Source organism: Halichoeres trimaculatus, unplaced genomic scaffold (assembly GCF_033239565.1).
Source record: "Halichoeres trimaculatus isolate MK-OKI-2021-1 unplaced genomic scaffold, fHalTri1.1 fHalTri1_scaffold_1, whole genome shotgun sequence".
Lineage (NCBI taxonomy): Eukaryota > Metazoa > Chordata > Actinopteri > Labriformes > Labridae > Halichoeres > Halichoeres trimaculatus.
Genome location: NW_027437179.1, coordinates 29,980,954 through 30,005,617, shown reverse-complemented (window position 1 = coordinate 30,005,617; position 24,664 = coordinate 29,980,954). Strand labels below are relative to the sequence as shown.

Genomic DNA, 24,664 nt, shown 5'->3' with positions numbered 1-24,664 from the left:
AAACACACACAGAGCAACTACACACTCTCTAAGAGAGCCTGTTGTTGTCCATGAAGGGAGTGGAGACACAAGAGCCCTAAAGTTTGTGAGTGTGTGTGTGTCTGTTTGTGTACTTGTGCATGCATGTATGTCTGCGACTGTGTTTTGTGAGTGAGTGTGTGTCTGTGTGTAAGTCACTGGAGGGGATAAAGAGTCATTGTCTGCAGCTGGTGCATCCCCCACTCCTCCTCTGTGCAGCTGTGAGGAAATCAAACGCTCCTCTTTTTCCCCTCTCTGCCTCTGTCACAACCTGCTGATGCCTTATTAGGTCATTCATGGTGAGACGTAGTGATGACCCTCCGATGGGCTGTGTTGTGCTGCAGGTTCACCAGCACCAAAGAGCTCCTGCAACAAACATCAAGTGTCCACAAAGAGCTCAACACTGCCCGAAGAAGAATTTCATCTGCATGTCATATGACTTTTTTTTCTATTTGTATTGTTCAATATGCAATTCATTGTTATGTCAGCATTGAAAGTAAACCCATTCATATCAAGAAAACAAAATATTTCCAAAAAATTTTTTTTGCAAGCAGTGCACTTGTTTTATCCATGGGTTCCTACAGTTCTCTCTCCCCTAAAGTGTATGTCTCTGAACATTTCATTTTTTCATCCCCTGAAACACGAGCAGTGTGGAGAAGTTGTTGTGTCCCTTTGAGACAAACATGAATGAACAACAGCAAAGGGCGATGACAGGAGTACCACTCTGACACTTTGGAAATGGGTCACTCGATTAGTGCTGTCGAGATAGTGGACAAAAGCCAATTTTGAGCGAGTAACACGTCCAGTGATTGACTGGTGAGCCAATGTGTGAAGGTGTGAATGGACTATGAAAGAGTGATGGAGTCTGTCCGAGATGAGGTATAATCCACAACAATAACAAAAAACTCCTTTTATTTGTGAGCAGGGTAAGGAGTGAGATTTAATCCCAGTCCCAGCTATAATAAAATTTTATAGTGTTTGAGTTAAATACTGTTTTTATTTCTTGTTTACCTGTTAAACCCTATTTTTTTGTTTACACATCTGGATTCAATTTAAGGAAATGATACATGCTTAATACATGTGAAAATTTTCATCTGGAGCCTTCATTTTAACAACACACAAAAACACTGTTGTCAAATTTCAGGCCCGGTTTACACAACGTTTCATCTGAAAACACTAAAACGCAGTGAAAAAAAAATCTGCGTCAACACAGAAACACCAAGGGACTGAAAATGCTGTAGTAAGCTTGTCAGATCTGTAGGTGGCGCCATAACTGGTTTGTCCAGAAGCCGCTTTTGGGAAATCTCCACCGAAGCAGAGTTGAGCCGGTCATCTGGTGTTTTGATGAATACTAAGTGCAGAAGGGGAGCAACAGATGCACATCCTGATGTAAGACAGTGAGCAGATACAGCAGATTGAGCAGCACAAGCACAACATAGTAGTCAGCGACGATCGTAACAACAGTACTGTTGGACAGTTGTATGCGCTTGCGTGAAGCGGAGCGAGACGTTAGCGTTTCCACTAAAAACGCCAGCTTAGTGTTTACCTGGCAACAGTGTCGGCAGTGTTACAGAAAAAAAAAACACTCTGGAGGCTGTTTTCAAAAGTTTGCATTTTGGGTCAGCTGAAGCGCCGTTTCCGTGTTAAGGCTGAGGCCAAAACGCAAAAAAACGTTTGCATTTCACCTTAAAACCGATGTTGTGTATACGAACCCTCAGATACCTGAGGTCTGATGAATTCATTATATTAAATTACACAGTTGTTGAACATTTTCACAGTTTTGAAGAGAAAAAAGTATCTAATGTTAATAATATATAGTACATAATGCTCTTCTGGTTCCGACCAAGCAGCTTCACAGTATTTAGAACAAAAATAAATGAATGAATGAATAGATAAATAAATAAATAAATCTCACACTGGTGTTTCAGAAACCATTGTTTCAGTCTGTATCTTTAATACTTCATTTTAGCTGTGCTCTCTTTCTGTCTCCCCTGCTCCACAAACCCCTTGTCCCCTGATTGGCCAGTCCTCAGGAGGCCTCATGGGGGGTGGAGCTATGTTGCAGGTCTTCGTGTTTGAGGCCCACCTCTCCAATTGGTCATGAACCATTAAGGAGATCCTTAAGTGATGTCTTGTCAGCAAGTGTCCTTGCATATTTACAAACTGATTACAAGATTTTCACATCAGATGAGCATGTAGCAGTTTGAAACTTTACACATGTTTAGTATGGACATCTGGCACTGTTACTTTAAACCCGTTTGAACAATGGGAAAGCATAATACCCCCTCTTTCAGGATTTTTAGGCAAATGACTAAGTGGGCAGGAAACCTAACTTGTGTTGTTGCACTTGAAAAGATCAACAAGTGAGCTCATTAGTTTGCCTGGTTTCACAGAAAATGAATTAAAAAATAGGACACAACATGCAAAATGCATTTAAAAAAAAAAATCCAGAATGTTTAAAAAAAGACCACACATATCTACGATTTATTGTGTGAATGGTACTTTTGGTTAGTTTACTTGTAGTAAAAATAAACACTGATACCACCATGGGTGATAGTTGGAATTCATTAGAGGGTCAGTGTTACAAAAAACTGAAGTTTCCTGATGCTTAAGAGTCCTTTGTAAATTAGTTAACCCCTGATTTTGTTTTATTTACTACAGTTGCAAGAGATTATGTGATATTTTGCAATATCCCATGTATGGAATTAAAAACCATAAACACGATATAGAATCAAACTCATTAAGCCACTCTTAAATAACAATCTCAATAATCTATATAGAAATGACACCTGGCTTTTATCTGGATTTTACAGGTAGTCCATTTTCAATGAATGGAAATGAATGTTATGAACACAGTCTGAGCAGTCTCTCTGCCGCAGCTCTGCGCCTTTAAATGCACGCGCTCCTCCCTCCTCTCAATGACCAGCCTGCGCTGCCTCTTTAACACATCCAGTGGAAATGACAAACCAGAGGCGCTCCACGGGCCAGCGTGTCAAACACCAACACTAATCATGGGCATTAGCAGCAGCAACTCATCTGAAACCCACAACCCGAGACACTGAAGAGGCGTCTTAGGGCCTTTTTTGTTGGTCTGTGGACGCGTACAGATTGAAGCGGGCTTGCCAAATGGACGTCGATGGACTGGAATGAATCCTCCGCTCCTATCGGACTGAAGGAAGGGGGGAAAGAAACCTCTGCATGTTCAAGTTTCCTGCTCAAACCGCAGGGGCATCGCTTCGTGCGTGTTGGATGTGGGTGCGTGAGTGGAAGTGTGTGTTGGGTGCGTGTGTGTGCGCGAACGGAGGACCAGCAGCGGCAGTGGCGGCGGCGGTGGTGGAGGTGGTGGTGGCCGCGGGAAGGGAAGTTTAGCGCCGTGATTTTTCTTTTTCTTTACCTTTATTCTGTTGTGTTTATTTCACGCTACACCCGGGGACAGGCGGATTAACGTTTCCCTAATGAAAATTAACCATCTGTGGAGCGGTTCTGTGATCGTGACTATGATGATGTCGAGTAAGAGCGTGGAGTGGCTGCAGGAGGAGCTGGAGTCCGGGGCCGGCTCTCTGCTGCTGCTGGACTGCAGACCCCATGAGCTGTACGAGTCCTCGCACATCGAGTCCGCCATCAACCTGGCCATCCCGGGCCTCATGCTGCGGAGGCTCAAGAAGGGAAACCTCCCCATCCGCTCCATCATCCCCAACAACGAGGACAAGGAGAAATTTGTCAAGCGCTGCAAGACGGACGTGGTGGTCCTGTACGACGAGGCGAGTCCGGAGCGGCAGGAGTCCGGGCTGGGGAGCTCCGTGCTGGGGTTGCTGCTGCAGAAACTGCGGGACGACGGCTGCAAGGCTTTCTTTTTGGAGGGTAAGATCACAGGACTTCATGATGTGCCTTTTCTTTTAATCTAAATCACACAAGTAGAGGAAGATCGTTCAATTTCCGACTAGCTTTAAGGTGTCCAAACAAACAGTGGGCTGTTAATGTTAAACTCACAGTAAAAGTCAGACCTGGGATCATGAAGTCATAACTTTAATCTACACTCTTGTGTCTGATCTAAATGCTTGGTTAATGAATTATCCCAGAAAAGACAGCTTCCCATTTGAGCAGCTTTTTAGTTTATAACACATTATTACGCTTACAGCCAGTCTGTACTTCAAGTAAATCTGTTGTTATGGTCGAAGAAGGTCGTCGTTAATTATCCTTAATATGTCGTACAATGTGCTGACATTAGTTTTATTCTCATCTTTATGTCACTCTGAGGTCATTTTGAACTTTCACAGATTCACTTCCCCTACATATTGTCGTCCTAATTTACCGCCATGACTTTGATAAGGTGTGAAAAGGTGTGACACTCTTCAATACACTAGACATATTGATGAAAAGAGCAGTTTAAAGTGTGCTTTTTAATTAAATGTCTCAGAAATGCCCCCGCCATGTTGTGCTCCTTCAGGAAAAGACAGCGTTTTTTTTCATGAATGGACAAGGAAACGAGGAAACGACGACACGCTCTGAATAATTTAGATAGCCATCTAAATATATAGAAATTAAAAGCCACATGTTTTAAATACACCAGGAGTTAAAAGACTGACTTGGTTCGATTTATTTAGTTTAATGGAAATGTTTCAGTGGAGTCAAACACTGAGCTGCCATTCACAAAAAGTCCACTGAGCAGAGTAGTGAGTGTTGTAAGTGTCCTTCTCTGCTGCTGATTCTCCCCAGGGCTCAGCTTTTCTCAATGGAGCACATCTGTCCAGCCTGTTAGCCTATTCATAATGAAGTAAATCTCACGTTATTCTCTCCTTACCTGACACATCAAGGCCTCTGGTAGGGGTTCAGAAAAAAAGATGTGTCTGGTTGTTACTTTGAGAACAAATATTGAAAAATGTCTGGAAAAAGAAATCCCTCTAATAATCATGATCATCATTTAAATGTAAGGTGCTCTTCACACATGAATCTGCAGTGAAGCCCAGATGAGAAAGTTTAACTAATATGGAAAAGGAATTGTTAAATTACACTATTATGGCACTTTACCCTCCACATCTTTTTCAGAAATGTTGCTTTAACTTAAAAAAGTTAATTTTTCAAAAGCTAATTCTGATGAAATCATTTGTTTTCGTTTTGGTAATTTTACAATTTTGTTTTCCAAGCCTGCATAGTTCCCTTCAGTTTGAGGTTGTTAATCGGGCACACTTCATATACCACCCATTGGTTTAATTTTCTATCCTTTAACACTGACACTTGTTATTTTTCTCCAGGGGGCTTCAACAAGTTCCAGTCTGAGTACCCCGAGCACTGCGAGACCAATCTGGACTGTTCATGTCCCAGCAGTTCGCCGCCGTCCTCCGTCCTGGGTCTTGGAGGACTCCGCATTAGCTCTGACTGTTCTGACGGGGAATCCGACCGTGAGCCGGGCAGTGCCACTGAATCTGAGGGTAGCCCGCTCCCCAACAACCAGCCAGCGTTCCCGGTCCAGATCCTGCCGTACCTTTACCTGGGCTGTGCCAAAGACTCCACAAATCTGGACGTGCTCAGCAAGTACAACATCAAATACATCCTAAATGTGACGCCCAACCTGCCCAACATGTTTGAACATGAAGGAGACTTCAAGTACAAACAGATCCCCATCTCCGATCACTGGAGCCAGAACCTGTCGCAGTTTTTCCCAGAGGCCATTTCATTCATTGGTGAGTAAAAAGGAAGAAGACACCCAGGTTGTGTCAGGATGCAGAGCACAGAAAAGGCAGTGTCATGAATATTTTTGTATACATTTATTATTGCTCAAACCTTTGACCAATCTAATGTCAAAAACAGTGTCAACAAAACAGCACAAATGACCCATGCTAGTTGGGGGAATCACAAAGTCCGTTAAACAAAATCTTGATATTTTCTTCATAAATGTTAGCCACGTGTTGATCTGTTGCCTCCCAACACTATCTAGAGCTAACCAGAGATTGGGTTAATGGATACAGGTGCCATCATGAGGTATTGCTTTACGACCCAAATGTAAACCAGCACAGATGACAGAAAGTGTCTTATAGCATAGCCTTGGCAGTATTTTGCTGAAAACATGAAGACACAGTTGTATTTGGGATGTTTCTGGTGAAACTGACACAGCCACAATGAGTAACCAGCTCAGGCATGATTAAAACCTACAATGAGATGGGAGGCTGGTGGTGCTAGCTCTGCTAGTGATAGCCTCACTCTGTAAACCATTTTGACACTGTGAACAGACTGTGAATCTTGTGTCTAGACATGTTAAGCTTAATTTTTTAAAGACAATATTGTAGTTCATGTCTTAACTACTGTGAAATTAGTTGCTCTCAAACTTCACTAATAGATTTACATAGAGAATTGAATCTCATCATCTGAGAAATTGTGACACTTTACAGTTTTTCTGTAGAACAATTTGGATTACAACTCTCACTTCTTTTCAGTCCCCTTTAATAAACCATTTAAATAGCCCTGAAGAGAATCAAATCAAAAACTACCCAGCTGCTGACAGCTTCCTGTGTCCCCCTCTTCTTGATAAAATATGAATTTTAAATCATGAAATAAAAAAGCAACCTTTTGAATAAAACATGGGAGCAGATTCTTTCAGAATGGGGTCACAAGAATTTCAGCCCTTATCCCGTCCAATTTTCAGTATTTCCCATCATTCCGGTCATTCCTACTCAGAGAATTCCCAGAGAGTGAGTAAATTCCCTCAGTGAGTCAGAGCGAGCCAGAGCCATCACAATGTGAGCCTTTACGGTGCGAGCCTTTATGGTGCTCTTAGACTGTCCAGACCCCCTGACATCGGTTTCGTTTTTTTCAAAGCATGGACTAATGTTGCTGCTCAGGTGGGAGGAAGTGTGACATATGCCAGAGCCAGAGGTCGTGGCAGATTTGGGTCATGCTGATGTTAAATGACGCTGTCTGGCTGGCTGTAATGTGCAGGGATTACATCAGGTCTTTTAGCTAACAGCAGGCTAATTATGAGTGAAGGAGACACAGATGTTACCGTGGGCTGTTCTGTTTTAAAATGTGGATTCTTCAAATATTTGAGATAATTCAATTAACATGTTTTCTATTATAGTCAAGGCTGTAAAGCGTGAGGATTTTTGAATATGCAGGAGCTGTACAAATGAACAATTCTTGTTTAAGATCTGTTTACAGCACAAAAATCCAAAGTCTGAGGATCAGTCCCCCGCAGATTAACCACTGCTAACTTGTTCTCCCTCTGAGTCTTGCCTCATTGTGTTCGGGGTCTCTCTGTGAGGATTTCTTCGGCTCCTTTTTATTGTGGAAAGTGAGCACACATTACATTTAAATGTAATTTGGCATCAGCTCTGCAGCATGAGCTCGTGAGCTGTCTGACCTCAATCCTACAACAAGAGCGAGGGGAGGAGGCAGAGAGGGAGGGAGAGATAAAGGAGAGGATGAGAGAAAGAAAAGAAGCACTTAACTCTTGCTCTAATGGCTGGTAGTGATGCAAAGTGCGAGGCCTTGAAGCTGAGAGAAGGTGGATGTAGCCTGTAAATAATGCAAGATGCGTTTTATTCAGATTTTTCTACAGACTGAGTGCTAGAAAGCAGAATGAAACATCGCTCCAATCATTCAAGAAGGCCATTCTGAAAAGAAAACGTAGTATAAAATGTTTGAATTGAATGATTTAGTCTCTCTCTGCTGCTTTGGATACAACTCTGAAAACTTCTCCAGAGTGTGATGGTGTTTTTCTGTAGCTAGCTTTGACTTACAGTTGAGTGACGGTAAATAAAATGTTAGTGTCGTTTGAGTTGTCAAGTCAGCTGTGTTTCTGTGTTTCTTGATCATGTGAAGCTACTTTTTAAGCTGTAATCAAAGAAACAACTAAATGAGCAAAAGATTGTGTTTGATTTGGCTTCACACTTTTACCAACTGTCAACTTCCAGAAACCAGTGAGGAGAGCACAGAGACAAAAAGAAACACAGAAATATGGTGTGTGAAACAAAAGCTGTCCAATCTTTGGCAGAAAACAATGGTTGTTGAGATCTTGCTTGGTCATATTACAAGCTCATCAGAAAATAGGCTCCATTTCCTCTCAAAAAGATTCTCAATTTTTCTTGAATATAGAATTTTTATGGACTCAGCTAGAAATGTGACAAGCTCATTGATGTTTCTGGGGAGCATGTGCTAAAAGAAACTCTAATTCTTGATAAGCTTGGGAAAAAGAGGATTGGTTATTACTTTTCCTGTAAAGGGAAAAAAACATCAGAGTTACCATTATATCTTTAGTAGTGTGTTTCAGCCTGTATGATGTTACACTTTTTCTGGGGCAGCCTATGAAGCTCCAAGAAGCTACACAAATTAATAAAAAGAACATAACAAGCCCCTTTTACTAAAGAAACCCAGACATTTTCGAAATGATTGCAAGAAATCTCAGGCCCTGGTATTTTCAGGACTGTGCTGTTCACACATGCACCCCACAGTGGGAAATTTTAGGCTAACATGGCTGTTTTTGTGTTCAAATCACCGCAATATGTGTAAGGATGTTTACGCCACCTAATCACAGTAGTTCAAGACACAAGACTGACAACTGAGGTGAACAGTAGAGTGTAGGAAGCTGTGTGAATTTAATCCTCTTGCCTGCTCGCTTCAAATTTTCCTGACATACCTGCTGCGTTAACACATCAGTTCACTCTGCTTTCTAAGAAATATTTACAAGGTGAGGAAAATGGTTTTGCCAACTGAGTTCACACATGCAGCCCACCCAGATAAAGTTGGGGAATTTCCAGTCATGTGGGGCTTGTGTGAAAGGAGCTATATGCTCAGCAGTGATGGAGAAATGTCTATATTTCTGCAGAGTGCCTGAAAAATTAATGACTTAACCTAACTTTATGTTTTTCTTCCTTGCATGCATAAGTAAACATCATAAATGTGTCCTTCTGTCACACACTGTGTCCTCAGTGGAAGATTCACAACATTAAGTTACCCGAGATCCAGAAACTAAAGCAATCATCTCCACGATGCAGCACCCAGCAAAATGCAATATTTCTGTTTAATTCTTTCTTTCGGGCTCGTTGATAACTTGAAATCATTCCCCCAAAATGACAGTATTATCTAACCCTCATCTTTTCCTTCTCTTCTCCCTCAGATGAGGCACGCTCTAAAAAGTGCGGCATCCTGGTGCACTGTCTGGCGGGAATCAGCCGTTCTGTGACGGTCACGGTGGCCTACCTGATGCAGAAGCTCAACCTGTCACTCAATGACGCGTACGACTTTGTGAAGAGGAAAAAGTCGAACATTTCCCCCAATTTTAACTTCATGGGCCAGCTGCTGGACTTTGAGCGGACGCTGGGCCTCAACAGCCCCTGCGACAACCACTCGACCTCCCCCATGCACGACCAGCTCTTCTTCACCACGCCGACCAATCACAACGTGTTTCAACTGGACACGCTGGAGTCTACATGAAAATAAGACACTGGACTGTCCCTTTTTTCTGTAGGGGAGCACAGTGGTGCTTTTGCCACGGTAACAAGCAACTACACTGGAGAGAAAAAGCAGTTTTAATGAATGTTTTAGCCTCCCAGTGGCTCGTTGTGTGAGAGCCTGGTCACAGAGCTGCGTTGGAGGGACAGAGGAGGCCACAGATGCCACGTAAAAAGGGGAAAGAAGAGTTTTTTTTGTGTCTGAACTGTTAGAAGGTTTCACAATGGTGTCATCCTTAGAGCTTAATTGAAATCAAAGGAGGAAGAGCCCTGATCTACTTGTTTTGTAACAAAGAACCAAGGAGATTTATGTGACTGAGAAGACTGCAGCTTCATACAAAGATAGAAACATGGAAAAACCTCCAGCGCTCGATTTTCTGAGACGACAACATCCGCTCTGTCTTTTTGTCTCGGCTCTTGAGCTGAGCTGACTGGTGCCAAGTGGAGAATCTGGGATTTACTTGTAGGAAATCTCGCTCTACTGAATGTAGAGTTTTAAAAACCAAGGAATTAACACACACACACACACACACACACACACACACACACACACACACACACACACACACACACACACACACACACACACACACACACACACACACACACACACACGCACACACACACACGCACACAAAGTATGTATGTTTGTACTGTATGTATGTTAACGTACATAGCAGCAGCAGTCCTTAACAAATCAGTATGTCTTTATGCATTTTGTATATTTTTGTGTACATTTACGCACAAATCTATACCTTATATAAATATATACGCATAGAAATTTTATCTATCCAATCTAATAATGGCTTAAGAGAATGTAAAACTAGAGAAGGGGAACAGGTGTGATGACACCATCAAAGAGGAACGTTTTTGTGATTTTTGTAGTTGTCTTTTTTTCTTTTCTCAGTTTTTTTTTTCTGTTAGGTTCGTAATGACCTAATGCAGTTTGCACAGTGGTGTAGCCATTGACTTGCTGGCACTTGACGCAGGCAGATAAAGAGACATTCAGAGGAGAGAGGCCAGTCCCAGGCTGCGACAAGTCCTGACAGCTGCACAGAGGAGAGGGGAGGGAGCAGGAAGCGGGACCCCGGCAAAGGACGAGGTTCAGGGGGTGAGAGGTTCAGGGACTGGGGTACATGGGGTCGGAGATTATCAGGGTAGCCGGGGTCCTGTGTGGGTGAAGACGTTACACAACTGTTGACATTTTGCCAACATTTTTTCAGAGCAAGTTCCTGATTTCTATTTCCTTCCTCATATGACTGTTAGTTCAGTTGTCTAACAAGAAGTTTCAGTTGTATCCACCCGCTGTTTAAAAAAAAATTAAACTTTGTATGAGCTCCCTACTGATGTCTGTATTAGCTTTGGTTCCTAATACAGCCTACAAAGATGTATAAGTGAATACACCAAAAGCCAAGCTGAGCCTGTGCTGAGCCTGTCAAAACAGTAACTAGTATTTTTTTTAACCAGTTTTGTGTATATTTTTTCAGCAGTACCAAAGGAGGGCTGTACTGACTAGTGCTCACGTCTAGAATCTGGGACAGAACATCCCGTCTCTCTTTTCATCACAGGACATCATGGCACCAGTATGTTTGTCCAAATTGGCGTCTTTGGACTTTAGTGGATCAAGGCCAAAGACTTAAACTAAAGGCCAGGGTTGAGGTTGTATTTAGGGGGACACTAAGACAGTGTTAACATGTCTGAGCAACTTTTTGGTCAAGGAAGTGCCTCAACACTCTTATATTTCCTTACGTTTCTCCACCTAAAAGGAAGTTGTTCAGTTTGTTCCCATGTCTTAGAGTCACCAGGTACAAATTTACCAAAAACAGGACTATGATTGTAATCTGGCCTTGGTGTTGGGAGGTTGTGGGCTGGGATTGGCCTCAGCTACAGACTGCACTTAGCTACATGTCTCTTAACTGCATGGGCAAACAAAAGGAAAGGTCTTTTACTAAAGGGATCAAAGAGAAGTTTGTTTGAGTTGATTCACCCTTAAGCCTTGGGTATATAATATAAAAGATATATTAAACAGGAATTGATACATATAAATATTTCTATAATAAAGCTTATCGTAAACAGATCTATATTATTTTGTATACCTGAGCATGCTCGTCGTACTGTGTGCTCTCTAACAGTAGACGTAACCACGGGTTTGATGTTGCTTTAAGAGGTGGGAAAACGAATGATGGGGACAGTTTTTTTAACTGCTGTTGCTGCTGAGCACAGCGGCACACAGCGTGTGACCAAGGAGTTTTCTGAGACCCTCTTCACATCAGAAGCATCTGATCAACAAAGAGTTGTGATGCAGATTTTATACAAGTTTCCTTTTTATGAATGGGTTACAACAGCAGTTGGACATCTCTGTGGGTACACAAGGCATCATACAAAAACCATAACAGTTGCTATCACAGTCTTTCTTTGATGTTCACTTGCTTGCAGAAATTGCTTTATAAGGCAAAAAATTGTGTCCAGTCAGTGATGGTCATCCCAAAGCTGTGGTTTCATGAACATCAAGCTGTAAATAAAGAGAAAACTATTGGGCTGCAGGTTCAGGCTTTATAGTGACCAAAATTATTAGCAGTTAGTATGTCAGCCTTCCCAAAATATCTTAATCTTAAACATTTTTAAATTTAACTTTTGATCCTAATCATACCGATAAGGTGCAGAGAAAGTTATATTCCCTCAAACCTGGGAGTATAAATTCACAAAACAAAGTTACCCCTCTTGGCAGAACAGAGCTGCAAGAATTCATTTAATTCTCAAATTTATTATCAACATTTTCTATTCTCTTCATAGAGAGTCCCCATTATACTATAGTCAGTGTTCCTCTAAATTAAATTAGTGAAAAACAACTGCTTGGGCTTCTCATGCCTTGTTTCCACTTATGTGTATGCTAGCAGGTTGACCAGAAGTCCTGTCATTTCTATGGGAATCTCTGCGATATCTGTGTGCCCGTGAAGCTCCTCTCCTTTAACATTTGGGTTCGGAATTTTCCTCTGTAAAAATTTTCTCAAGTAAAAATGTCATGCTGGATTTCAGAGGCTATGAGACAGTGAGCTAACTTTGCTAATAGGCTGCTAACTAGCTTACAGGCTATTTTCTTAGTTGCCCATATTGAATGTTAAGTGAGTTTATGTGATTGGAAATAACTTGTCTATGTTATAACATACACTGAGTCTGGGAAATGTCTTTATTAAATGTTTATAAGTAATATATTTGATCAAATTAATCAGTCATGGGAGAAAATGGGCCTCTCTCTAGCGGCTACAGGTATTTCATATGTCGTTTTCATCCACAAAGAATGCACTTCCTCATATTAGACACCAGAGGCATCATCCGTTTATTCACGGATTACCAGACAATCACGTACCAAATTGGAAACAAGGCATCCGGCTGTTTGTTGGTTCTAAAAAGATCTGTTGTAGATTAAAACAACTGGAAACTTTCTTTTTGTTGACTGGCTCTTGCCTGATGTGTGTTATTAATATTCGAAGCAAACTACAAAAATCTGTTTTAAAAAGCCTTGATGTGAAGAGGGTCCACATGGAAAACACAGAACTGGTTTTCAGAGGGGACAGCAGAAGCTGAACAGGGTTGGTTTAAGCTGGCCTTATATAATCTTTCTAACTTGTTTCTAATGCTGACTGTTCAATACTTTGTATCTCACTTTAAAAAAAACCTTGTGTAAAAACTGAAACATTTGTTTGTTATTTGAATCAGAACATGGTAACAGCAGACAGCGAGCTGTCTCTGTACCATGACGGGTCACACGAGGTCCTCTTTGTTACTCTGCAATATATCAAAACACCTTTTTGCAGTATTTTGTAAGATCCAAGACCTCAACGTTTTTGAAACCTTCTTCTTTTGTACTATATCTATTCTACATAAGTATACAACATCCAGCTCAGTATGGCTTGTGGACGAAAGTAACATTTCACCTGGGGTGTCCAAAATGTTTGACCATCAGCGACCTGAAAGAAGCTGTCACTAACACACAGACAAACATGCACACACACTCTGCTTCACACAGCCAGAGCTGTGGTTCAGCATGCCAGTTATGTTCCACAGTAGATGATTACACCACCCGGCTTAAATAATGACAAGGTCTTTCTCCGTCATGTTTTGATATAATGTGCTCTATGCTATTCCTGTGGCCTTTCAATATGAATATATATCTAAGTATATATATGTTATGAATTTATATGCAAAAGATCCTCTCCTATTATAGCATCAGAGATGAAGACACCACCATGCTTGAATGGACTTCCCTTGTCTGTAGTCACATCCCACTTTCAATAAGGAAATTGTTGAGGACTTGATCACTTGCACCCTAGGATTGAAATATATTTCAGTGCAGAGCTTTTTTCTATTTCAAAAGAAACATGGTTGATTTCAAGCTGCTTTCTCGTGTTTTTGTGTCTTTGTAACAATGAAAGAGAAATCAAGTCTTTTTCTCTGTTTGTAATTTTGCCAGATCATGGGAACGGCTGTTTCTGTGTCCTTAAAACTTGTAGCTACATCTCGGTAAGAATGTGTTTGGGAGGGAAAGACATGAGTGAGCGACTGAGAGCAGCAGAGAACGAAAGAGTGAGTGGCTTCGTTAAAAACAAAGTGAAAGAAAAAGTGAATGATTTTAAAAATGTTACCTCAGTGAGGAATTTTTCAGGGATTTTTTTGACAATGCATCTTGCATCGTGTTACAGCTTCAGACACACGTTGACTAGCTGTTTTGTATTGTGCTGTAAACAGTTTTTAAAACAGATGCAATCTGTCTGTGTATAAAACAAGGGGCATGTTAACCGGGGAAGTTTCACCTTTCTGTCTACTGAAGGAAAAATGATTGACCTGATGTATTGTACAGTATATGGAAACAACACAAGACATGTTTATACTGCAAATAAATATTGAAATATTTTTTTCTTTAACATGTGATTCCTTTCTTTTATTCCCTACAACAAAAATACAGAAGCTGCTCCATACAAAATAAGTACATTACATGATAAGTGTGCTCTCGTACATTGTTGGAAAACAAAATACAATTTTCTGAAGAATAATTACTGACTTGTCAATTCTGAGCAAATACAGTTCCTCTACTTGAAGTGCAACTCTTGTCTAGGCATCCATTGTGAGTCAAGAAGGTTGTGGTTGGAGCAATAAGACTTGAGCAACCTTTTCATTTTTTTGAAAGCCACAAACTTCCTCAAACACCTCTTGTGCAATCACACACACTTTCAGGGTTTGTCATGCTTTGCTGTGGTTCCTACAATTTCTGACAGCGACATTGTCTGATTCCTTTAACAGAATCATCCCACTTATATTCCAATAGAGCAGACTGTGTTTTTTGGTGTGGAGCTAGCTGACAAAAAAAAGTCTTATCTCCAAAATCTAATCTTTTCTTGGCTCCTTTACCCAATTCGTCTTAGTCCTAGAAGAACTATGCAAGAATGGCAGCTGTCAATCAACATTAAATGTGAGGCAAAACCCTGTTTTAACACCTTATAACTTAAGTAAAGAAAACTTTTCAGAAAAAAAGAGGACTTGAACACAATGCAGCCCAATAATAACTGTATATCACAACAGCATGGGTGTGTGAGAAACATTTCTACAAAGTGTATTTTATAAAAATTTGATTGGAGCTCCTTTAGAATGAATGGAGGACGTTGGGTTTTTCATCTAAATTGCAGCCAGTCATCCAAGGGAGCAGTTTTTGAGATGACCTAAACTGAGCAAGATGATATCCATTTTTTTTTTTAGTTACATTATTCACTTTCAGTCAAAGCGCTAACATCTGTGTGATGAAAATGAAGCTTAAAGGTAGGTCCTGCAGGATTTTCCTCAAAGATAAAATGTAATTTTTTTCTCATCATCACTTCTGGGCTACTATATACGTGCATCAGTGTCTGTGTCTACCTCCAACCAAATCCCCTGCCTGTACTTTGATGTTTTGGTTGTGTTGGGACAATTCTGGGTGGAGAGTAGATGTGGCTACTCCAGCCAATCACTGTGCGCCAAGTGTGCAAGTAATGCTGCTTGTTGATTGGTGAGTAGAATAAGCTGTACTGAGGGGCTCTGATAGCGTATATAGCATGGGGCAAGAAAAACACAACTGAAGTGAAACGAAACGCCAAACAGATAAAGCTTTTTCCTAAAGAAGGGTGAAGCTTGGCCCGACTTCTATTCGCTTTCCTGCACTTGGAGAGCAGCACGGGATGGAAAGCGGTGTGGGTTGACTTTCAACTAAGCAGGTATGTGTCAAATAACGCAGTGATTAGCTTGTGCTAACATGCCAAGTTAGGTGTACAGCTCTCAAGTCTCTCCTATGTAGAAACGAGATGTTGCAGGTGGTTGCTAGGCTAGTGAGTGTGTTCATGTAGCTTTGGTCAAAGGCAGCGGGTGTGTGCTGCCGCTGGTACTGAGCCAAGGAGGAGGAGCTCAGTTTGAATTTGTGTTTACCAACAGACCCTAAGCTAGCAGCCAGTTAGCTTGTTGACACTAAAGATTTAGCATGGCTTCATCTATAGTAGGAAAATCCAGCTACCAACACAATTAGATTGACAACACACACACACACACACACACACACACACACACACACACACACACACACACACACACACACACACACACACACACACACACACACACACACAAAAACAACAACCTTAAAAAAGTAAAACAAAAATACAAAGCTTTGCTAGTACAAATTGCTTAAAGGTCCCATATTATGATGCAAAAATCACTTTATTAAGTCTTTTAGTGAAAGTTTTGGGGTCTTTGGCTTTCCTCCCAGCTCACAAAATGTGATATTTAATGACATAACCTGTGCTTAGTAGTGCTTGTGAATGTAAAATCCTGACCTAAAATGAGCTGTTTAGAATTTCCGGCCAACTAGTTTCCAGCCGACATCAGCGATTCCCTTTTTTGACCAATCAGGAGCAAGTCTGACCTGATTGGTCCACTGGAGCAGATATCCCCGAGCCCCCTCCCCGGCCACTCCTCTCCCCTCCACATCTGGAGGGAAATCTCTCCAGTAGCGGGGAGAGGAGTATGGCTGTTTTTGGCTGTAGACAACCACAGTTCCATGCACAAGCTTCCCATCTCGGAAGAAGACAAGACTAAGTGGCTAAAGTTCATTTATCAAGGAAATGTACCAGCTACACTTAGTAAAACTGTTCATGTGTGTGCTAGTCACTTCACGGCCGACTGCTTTTCCAACTTTGGACAGTAGAACAGAGAGCTAGCGAATAGACTGGTCCTGAATCCAGTCACATTACCAACCATTCGCCAACAAACCTCGGACCCTGGAAATGTGAGTATTTTAAATGCTGTGTGCTGTGGAGCAGATGTAAGAGCTTTTCCTCAGTGTCCCCCGTCTTTGTGTTAGCTTCAGGTTGCGCTCTAGCTGCAGTTAGCCTGTTGTTTTGGCCTGTATGTTATGGTAAACGAGCTTCGCTGTTTTCTAAACATTGTGCACTCGGAGCTCGTGGCGCTGCTCTCAGTGACATAGAAGAGAAGGGCAGTATCAGCAATGGCTCATTTGCATATGCAGGCCACGCCCACTAAATCAGAGCGTTCTGAACAGAGGGGCTATGAGAGCCTGGAAACAATGCTGCTGTGCTTGATTTATTGGCTTTTTGGGCCAAAACATGTTACTACCATTTCATGAAGACATCAATAATCCATATTTAACTGCAGAAAAGGAGCACAATATGGGACCTTCAAACAAATCTTTACCCTAAACTGTTTTCTTCTTACTTAGTAGCTAACTGCTGCCAGCCAAAAAGTTGAGATTGTGTTTTTCAGTATTATTAATAGATTTCTTTTCCAAATCATTAGATGAGTTTTATTTATGTGCTTTAGAGGTACAGAACCAAGTTAGCTTACCCTGTTGGTAGTTGCTTTGCTAATTTCAGCTAGCTTGGTGGTTTCTCCAGCTTTATAATATTTCTCTCCTACAGGTGTGTTTAACGAAGTACTGTTAAGCCATAGTTTTTGGAACCAACATTTGGTTTTATATTCTATATTATGTCAGTATTAGTCTAGCTGTAGGGCATTTCTCTCCATTGTCTCATACCAGCACATCCATTATCTGTGCCCCCACATAACCTTTACAGCACTTTCTTTCTGCTCAATTAGGGAGTAATAACTGCACATGTGCAAAGGAAAACATACAGTGAGAAGCAACAGAGTGAGGAAGCGAGGAGAAGGGTTGGTGGAAGTAAAAAAGAGCATCTTAGAGACAGTGCTGTGAGCTGAGCTGAGCTGGCTAAAAATATCTCCCCCTCATCGCTCCTCGTCTCCTCCACTGTTAACCTCACTCCCTCCTCCCTCCTCCTTCCAGCGGCTCCTCTTGGATACGCTGTGACTTCCTGCACCACCACACCATCAAGTGAGCCACTCATGGTAATTAAGACAGGATATTACAGTGGCAGCACAGGTGGAATAACAGATATGAAGACGGAGATTGGGGACAGGCTGACTGTGACTAACCACTGATTACTCTTTGGTTTCCTGGAAGCCTGATGACACTTTTCCACATGCCAATCATTATAATGACTGTTCATGTAATGAAGACCCCCTTTCAGCTGTAATTTGAGGTAATCAAAATTGGAAATGTGCCATAAACTGAAGGAAATCACAGCTGACATCAAAAGTTTTATTTTTCAAACTGAAGCACTTCAGTGAGCTTCTAAGGCTAAAACACTCTTCACATCTTATCAAAAAATATAAACACACATTTTTGCAATGTAAGCCACTTTTTTCTGTATTCATCCCTGGAAGTTGAAACAGAATTGAAACTGGCACTGGCACTAAAATGTTCTAACGCCATATTCATGGTGCCTTCAACAAGATTTTGTTTGCTGTGTTCACTAGACTGTATGAACATTCCTCTTTATTAGTAGTCACAACGTCTTTCCTGAAAGCTTTAAGTTCACATGGGATGACTCTCAGAAATGGTGGAGTTAGAGAATCTAGCTTTAGCAAGAACACAGTTTGTATAATCAACATTAGCTACATACCAAAAGCAGCTATAGCACGTGATACACTGGATCATAGTTGGTTTATATAGTGGACAGTGTGGCTCTGCCATTTATCATTGTACGGTTTTGAAGCCAAAATACCCCCGTCTCAGGCGCCACCATTGTAGCAGTTTGGAGCCAGAATCTGCGCAGTAGAGACGATGAGGGATTCTGGGAGAATCTGAGTGGAGCTGGGTGACAAGAATAATTTTATTTTCTTTCGAGAGTCTAATCATTTCTTGACTCTACCTCCCGACATATTTTACAATCCCCCAAAAAATACACAAGAACGGCAGCTGTCAATCATCGATAAATGTTACATAAAGCCTTATTTTTAACCTCGTATAACTAATGAAAAAGAAACTTTTCAGAAAAAAAGAGGACTTGGATACAAGACAGCCAAATAATATCTTCAAACCACCACAACAATCGGACGTGAGAAACATTTCTACAAGGTGTAATAATTTTTTAAAGTTTGATCACAGCCCATCTGGAATGGCTGGAAAGCTGTATTTTTAAACCTACACTGCAGCTAGTCACCAGGGAGAGCAGTTTTTGTGGAGACCTCACTTCGAGCCAAGCAAGTGGACGTCCATTTTTTTTTACAGTCTATGCACTGGATTGATGACATTTCTTTTGCACTTGCGGAATTTTAGCATGAACAAAAAATGATTAATAATCTTAGTGCCCCACCAAGAAAGTGAGCCAGACATCAAATTAACTTTAAGTGTAAACAAACTGTATAACAGACGGGCGCATGCTCTGTGATGTTACCTGTCTCTTTCCAAAACAAAGTTTTGAAGCTAATTGGCTTGTGTAGCCGTATGAGAAACAGTAAGCCTCTTCACTAACAGCTAAAAAGAGCCCCTGTCAGTCACATGAGCTGCACATCCGATTGGGCAAAGTCACGTTCTAAACTACCAATTTACAAGCAAAAAAATTAACCCATGTACGGTGTATGTGCCAGTTTAGAGAAACTGGTGAGAGACATTCTTGTAGCAGTCTGTAAACATTTATTTCTGCTGAGAAAATGGCTTTTTGTGGCTTGTCTGCAATGACAAACTGATGTCAAATAAAATATTTTACCGACAGATGCCAGTTAACAGGGTCACTCTTTAAACTGAAACAATCCAAATTCTGTCGTCTTTACTCTGCAAAACCTTAAGGCTGGGGTCCAAGTGAAAGGCCCCAGCAGATCTTGAGTAAAAAATTTCTCCCAATCACTCCATAACCTATAAACAAGACAAGAGCATTTATGAACCTAATCACCTTGTTGTATAATGATTGAAAAACTATGTTAGAAAAACTATTGACATTTCTGATGATGACACTGCAAAGTGCCAGTAGGTTAAGTGGGTTCAAGTTCCACAACTGAGAAAAAGTCTAAAAAAAAGTGTGGATTAATCGCTCAATAAAACATAAAAATCCTTTAAAAATATCTTGGCAGTAGGGAGAAATTGTTCTGTCTGTATCAGTCAATATTAATTCAGTTCCAAAAAGATTTGTGCAGACTGTGCATCCATCCGCATCCACATGAAAATCTGTAAAACAAGATCATACTACCAGCGTGTCTTAGAATGAAACTAAAAGCACATGATTAGATTTTAATTCGGCAATGACACGGTCCTGATGGCAGCACAGACTTTTTTTGTTAATGATTCCCTCTTTTTTGAGTGATAGTCTCCTCAGTTCTTGCAAAAGATGGGAAAAGATCTGACATGGTCTTGACATTGACAAATACAACAGCTCAGGTGTGGTAGCTTGCATGAAAGCCTCACTCTTGCCGGCTCCTTTAATAGGCTCAAATAATTACAGTAAATAGCTGCAATAACAGCTCTCGCTGCAGTACTTAGACGAGCCCCGTCCTCCCACTGAGAGTGGTACTGTACTCTGCTGCACTGTACTCTCTCTGCTCTCTGTTACAGTTATATAAAGAACCAGTGCGGCGCTCTCTCCAGTAACGCACCACTTCAAAAGCATAATGAGAGGGGGAGCTGGAAGTGGGGCGGAAGTTGAGTGAGGAAGGATGAGAGGAGGGATTCATGTTTTATCATGTTCAAGCCTGCATACCTGTGAAGCGGACACCTTGAAACCAGGAGGAAAGCAGACATAAGATCAGACTCATCAGATATTATCCACTGAGTAATCCATGGTTCTGTTTAACACTCTATTTAGATTAGTCGCTCATAGGAGCCCCTGCAAAACATGAGTGAGATGAAACAGTTATAGTGAAGTGATGGTCTGAGGGTATGGTCACTGCATTTCACAGCTCCACAACTAAACCTCACATTTAGCAAAGACAAGACTAAGTACAATCCTTGTCTGAGTCATGTGGAGCACTTTCATCTGATCAAGTGAGATCTCAGACCAAATCATCTGTGTGCTCACACCTGTTGTTTATGCTCATGGGCAGTCACATGAGCATTATTGGATGTGTGACTTTTATCCTGTCCTTGTTGAGCAAACACATGTAGTGTGTTATCTTTTTTACCCCTGGGTCATTACCTGAGAGGCAAATGTTGTATTTATTGTATTTTTATGTTTTTGGGTGTCTTCCTGATAGTTCAAATTTGGATTTTATATATTATATATACATTACATGGTATTTTCTGTTATTTGATGATACACTGCTATATTTGTAAATTATCGGTCGTAAAACAGAATACCTACAGGGTCTTTTAAGATGAAACATTTATTCTAAATTGATTGTAAAATAACTTGAGACCTCATCTTTTGTTGTTTATAACTATTCCAAATATTTTAGCTACACTCAGGCATGTGGCTTTTTGTTTCCTTTCCAGTAAATTGCTTACTGCTGTGGAGTTGATCCACCTCCCTCCCTTTGTAATGTGTCTTGTATGTTTTCTAGCTGGTGAAATAGCTGATCAAGTTTGGCATACAGTGTGATCATGAAAAGTCACAAAGACATTCCTCCAACTTCAATCACTCCATCTTTTTTTCTACTGTTTTACTAAATTTTCCTTAGTTTTAACTTCCCCTACCTCACTGTGTCTTTCATTTTCTTCATCCCGTTCTCTCCTCTGACTGTCATGTGATCTTAACATCCCTGCCAGGCTTGAATAATAAATCCATGGACATTGGTCCAGACAGGTTAAGGTGCTCACTACACCAATAAAGTGCATCAAACATCCTCTCCTGAGTTAAAGAGTAACAAGAACAGGTGATTACCACACTGCAGTCAGTCAGTCAGTCAGACCAGTACAGAGTGAAGAGGGGCACGACAACAAGGAAAGCAAGGGGTAGGATTAAAAATACTGATATAATCTCTCCATGCAAAAATACACACAAACCCCTGTTAACTCAACTGTTGGCACAGTTATGTGTTTTCATGAAAGCACAGAATCACCTCTGTGGTCACTTGTAAGTCAAGGGTAAACCTATTGAAAATATACACGCAATGTCTAGAGTTAAAGCTTTCTTGAGCTAAGTTGTGCTCTCAGTCCCAAAACGCTCGGACAGAAATTGAGAAAAGGGTCTATGCACCCTCATCTTGGAACCAGCTGCAGGAAGACTTAAAGCTCAAGGAGCTGGTTTCCTTGAATGTTTTAAGTCTAAAATGAAAGACATGGAGACTGGTCCTCTAGGATACCAGTGTTTTGGCTCAGTTGTTTAAACTGATGTTTCCTAGTACATGTTTTTAATCCATTATCTTGTGTTTTATTGACTGTGCTTTGTCTCTTCTTGTGCTCCCTGGCTGTAACTTGACTGTGTTTTTGCTGCTGCCTGTCTTGGTCAGGTCTCCCTTGAAAAGGAGGTTTTTAATCTCAATTGGACCAACCTAGTTAAATAAACGTTAAATTAATAAAAACAAACATTGAAAAAGTTTATCCGGAAGTTTGTTGATAAAAGAGAGAGTGGGCTTCTTCAGTAGCAAACTTTAGTGTGGATTTTACTTACATAAGGCCCTGCAGTGGGGAAGAACGATATAAAAATGCAATTGATGTGCTCCCCCCCCCCCCCCAAGAAAAAAAAGGAAGAAAAAAAGAAAAGCAAAGGAAAATGAAAATAACTTTGTATCACATCCTATGCACTGAAAATCCAGTCATACATTGTGTAAAAGCTGCACCACAGCCACCGCCCACTAGCTGAGGCACTTGCTGTGGTAAATGGCTGCAATGCTGTACTACCTGGATGTAAACAAGCACAGATGGTAGAAGTGCAGACCATGAGTCTGTTTACAGTAATGTAAGCCAATTTTTGTTTTACACTGTTTTCTTACCTTCAGACAAGTGGGCTTGCTATTATTTGGCAAATACTGGAAATAAGACATGCTCAAAGCAAGATAAGAGTGGTATGCTAATGTTGTGTAAAACTTGCTATCGTAAACAAACTACATTGTAACGTTTGTCAAAACTGAGAAACTAGCTTACAATACCTTCACTCCATCTGATTCTAAAATTGTAATTGAAAGAATTTTTTTTAATAAAAGTTGTCAAGTTAGGTGATCACGCTTCACTTTCACTTTTCCACCAGCTGTGCAAAACTATTGTTAGCAGTTAGATAAGAAGTTCATGTTGTCTTCATAATATTTCCAACAAATTTTTCAAAACGATTTTTCATACTATTTCAGACTCTAAATACTGTGAAATGATTGTGTCTGAAATAGAAATTAACAGTCTCTTTAATTTCTTATAAGATGGTCATAGCTTTTATTGTTGGTAATTCCTCAGTTTTCTCTGTACTTTGACTTGTATGACGACGAAGGTGATTGAGACTGAATACACTGGCAAGCCTTTCCTCTTTTGTCATGTATTATGCATATGTTCGTTTATACCTATCTGGTCATGTAGTGATAGAATATATCCTGTAATATTTCAGCCAACAGGTAATATGCACTCATAAAATAATAAGTGATCAGACATGATCTCTACTCTGGTGTTTATGAATTATGTATGAAATGCTGCGGTGTGCTCCCCAGAGGTAGATTAGCACACTGTTAGCACGTTGACTTCTTGAAATTACCCAATCATCTAAGAAGGGATCTTGTCACCATTACACCATTTCTGCTCTCCTCTTTCACCCTGGCAGCTTCTCAGTGATGGATGGTAAATTAGAAATTATTGCACTATGCGAGACAGGCCCAGGACACACACTAAAACAGGTTTCTGATTGAGAATGATATTCACCTCTGAAATAACAGAATTGTACGTTGTATAGCATATCAGGCCGAAATGAGCTATTTGTTTATGAAGGACTTATCAGACTGTCAACACATTAACTGTTTATATATATATTTTTTAATCATTTGTTTTTATCTTATTTATTATTTTTTGCTTTAGTTTCTGAGTAGTGAATCTGACCTTAACTTTTTAAAACTCATAGTTTCTATCAAGCAGCAAGCAGCATTTTCAATCATTCTGAATGGAGCTCTGTTACCTGTCACCTACTGAAAGAGCAATTATCATTACATATTATTATATTCAAACATTTTTAAACAATCAACTGTTGTACATGTTTGTTTTGTGTTTGTTTTGTTTGTTTGCTTTTTTGTTTGTTTTGTTTTGGCAATTTTTAGTAGTACACAGATAATGGCTTGAAATCTTGCTTCAAACATACGGCCACAACATATCTCAAACTGCTGTTCTGATGCTTCTCCTCTCTAGTTGCTGCGTTTTAGTCGCTCACTATGACTAGACTCTTCTAGACTAGACTAGACTGTTCTCGTGTTGTCATGTTGTTTTAACTTCTCTTTCTTTCTTTCTTAGAAATGCTTCACATTGAAACCTGCAAGGACACTCTGTTCTCAGGTTATGTGTGGTAGAGTGATGGGGAAGTGGAGATAAAAATACTTTTTTGAGTCCTGATCTATCGGAAGATAACTGAGTTCTCCCTTATTATTACTATAGCAACCCATAACAGGAAGGAAGTGGAAGTTGTTGCAGAGCTCAGCAGGACCAGCTGAACCACTCACACAAACCAGAAAAAAGTATTCACAGCCTTTGGGAAGACCCGTGTGTGTCAGGGGGTTATTGAGATACTGTGCAACTACCAAAGCTACTACTACAGGGGCAAAGTCTGTTATTAGTAGCCCTCGGATATTAGCATAACATCCTGTCATGGTTACTCAGCGCTTATCATCACTCTGTGGACTCTAGCCACAGTTTTATCTGACCCCCACTGGATTATCTATCAGCTTGCATAATCAGCTGCTGCAACGACTCCCAC

The 24,664-nt window shown here is 40.7% G+C and overlaps 1 protein-coding gene across 1 annotated transcript; it reads left to right on the top strand.

Moving 5' to 3' along the window:
- Nucleotides 1-2,960: 2,960 nt before the first annotated feature.
- dusp7 (dual specificity phosphatase 7) lies at nucleotides 2,961-14,383 on the top strand. Its single transcript, XM_074671033.1, has 3 exons — nucleotides 2,961-3,879; nucleotides 5,271-5,699; nucleotides 9,128-14,383. The coding sequence occupies exons 1-3, from the start codon at nucleotides 3,474-3,476 to the stop codon at nucleotides 9,442-9,444; spliced, it is 1,152 nt and encodes a 383-aa protein (XP_074527134.1). The 5' UTR covers nucleotides 2,961-3,473; the 3' UTR covers nucleotides 9,445-14,383.
- The last annotated feature ends 10,281 nt before the right edge of the window (nucleotides 14,384-24,664 follow it).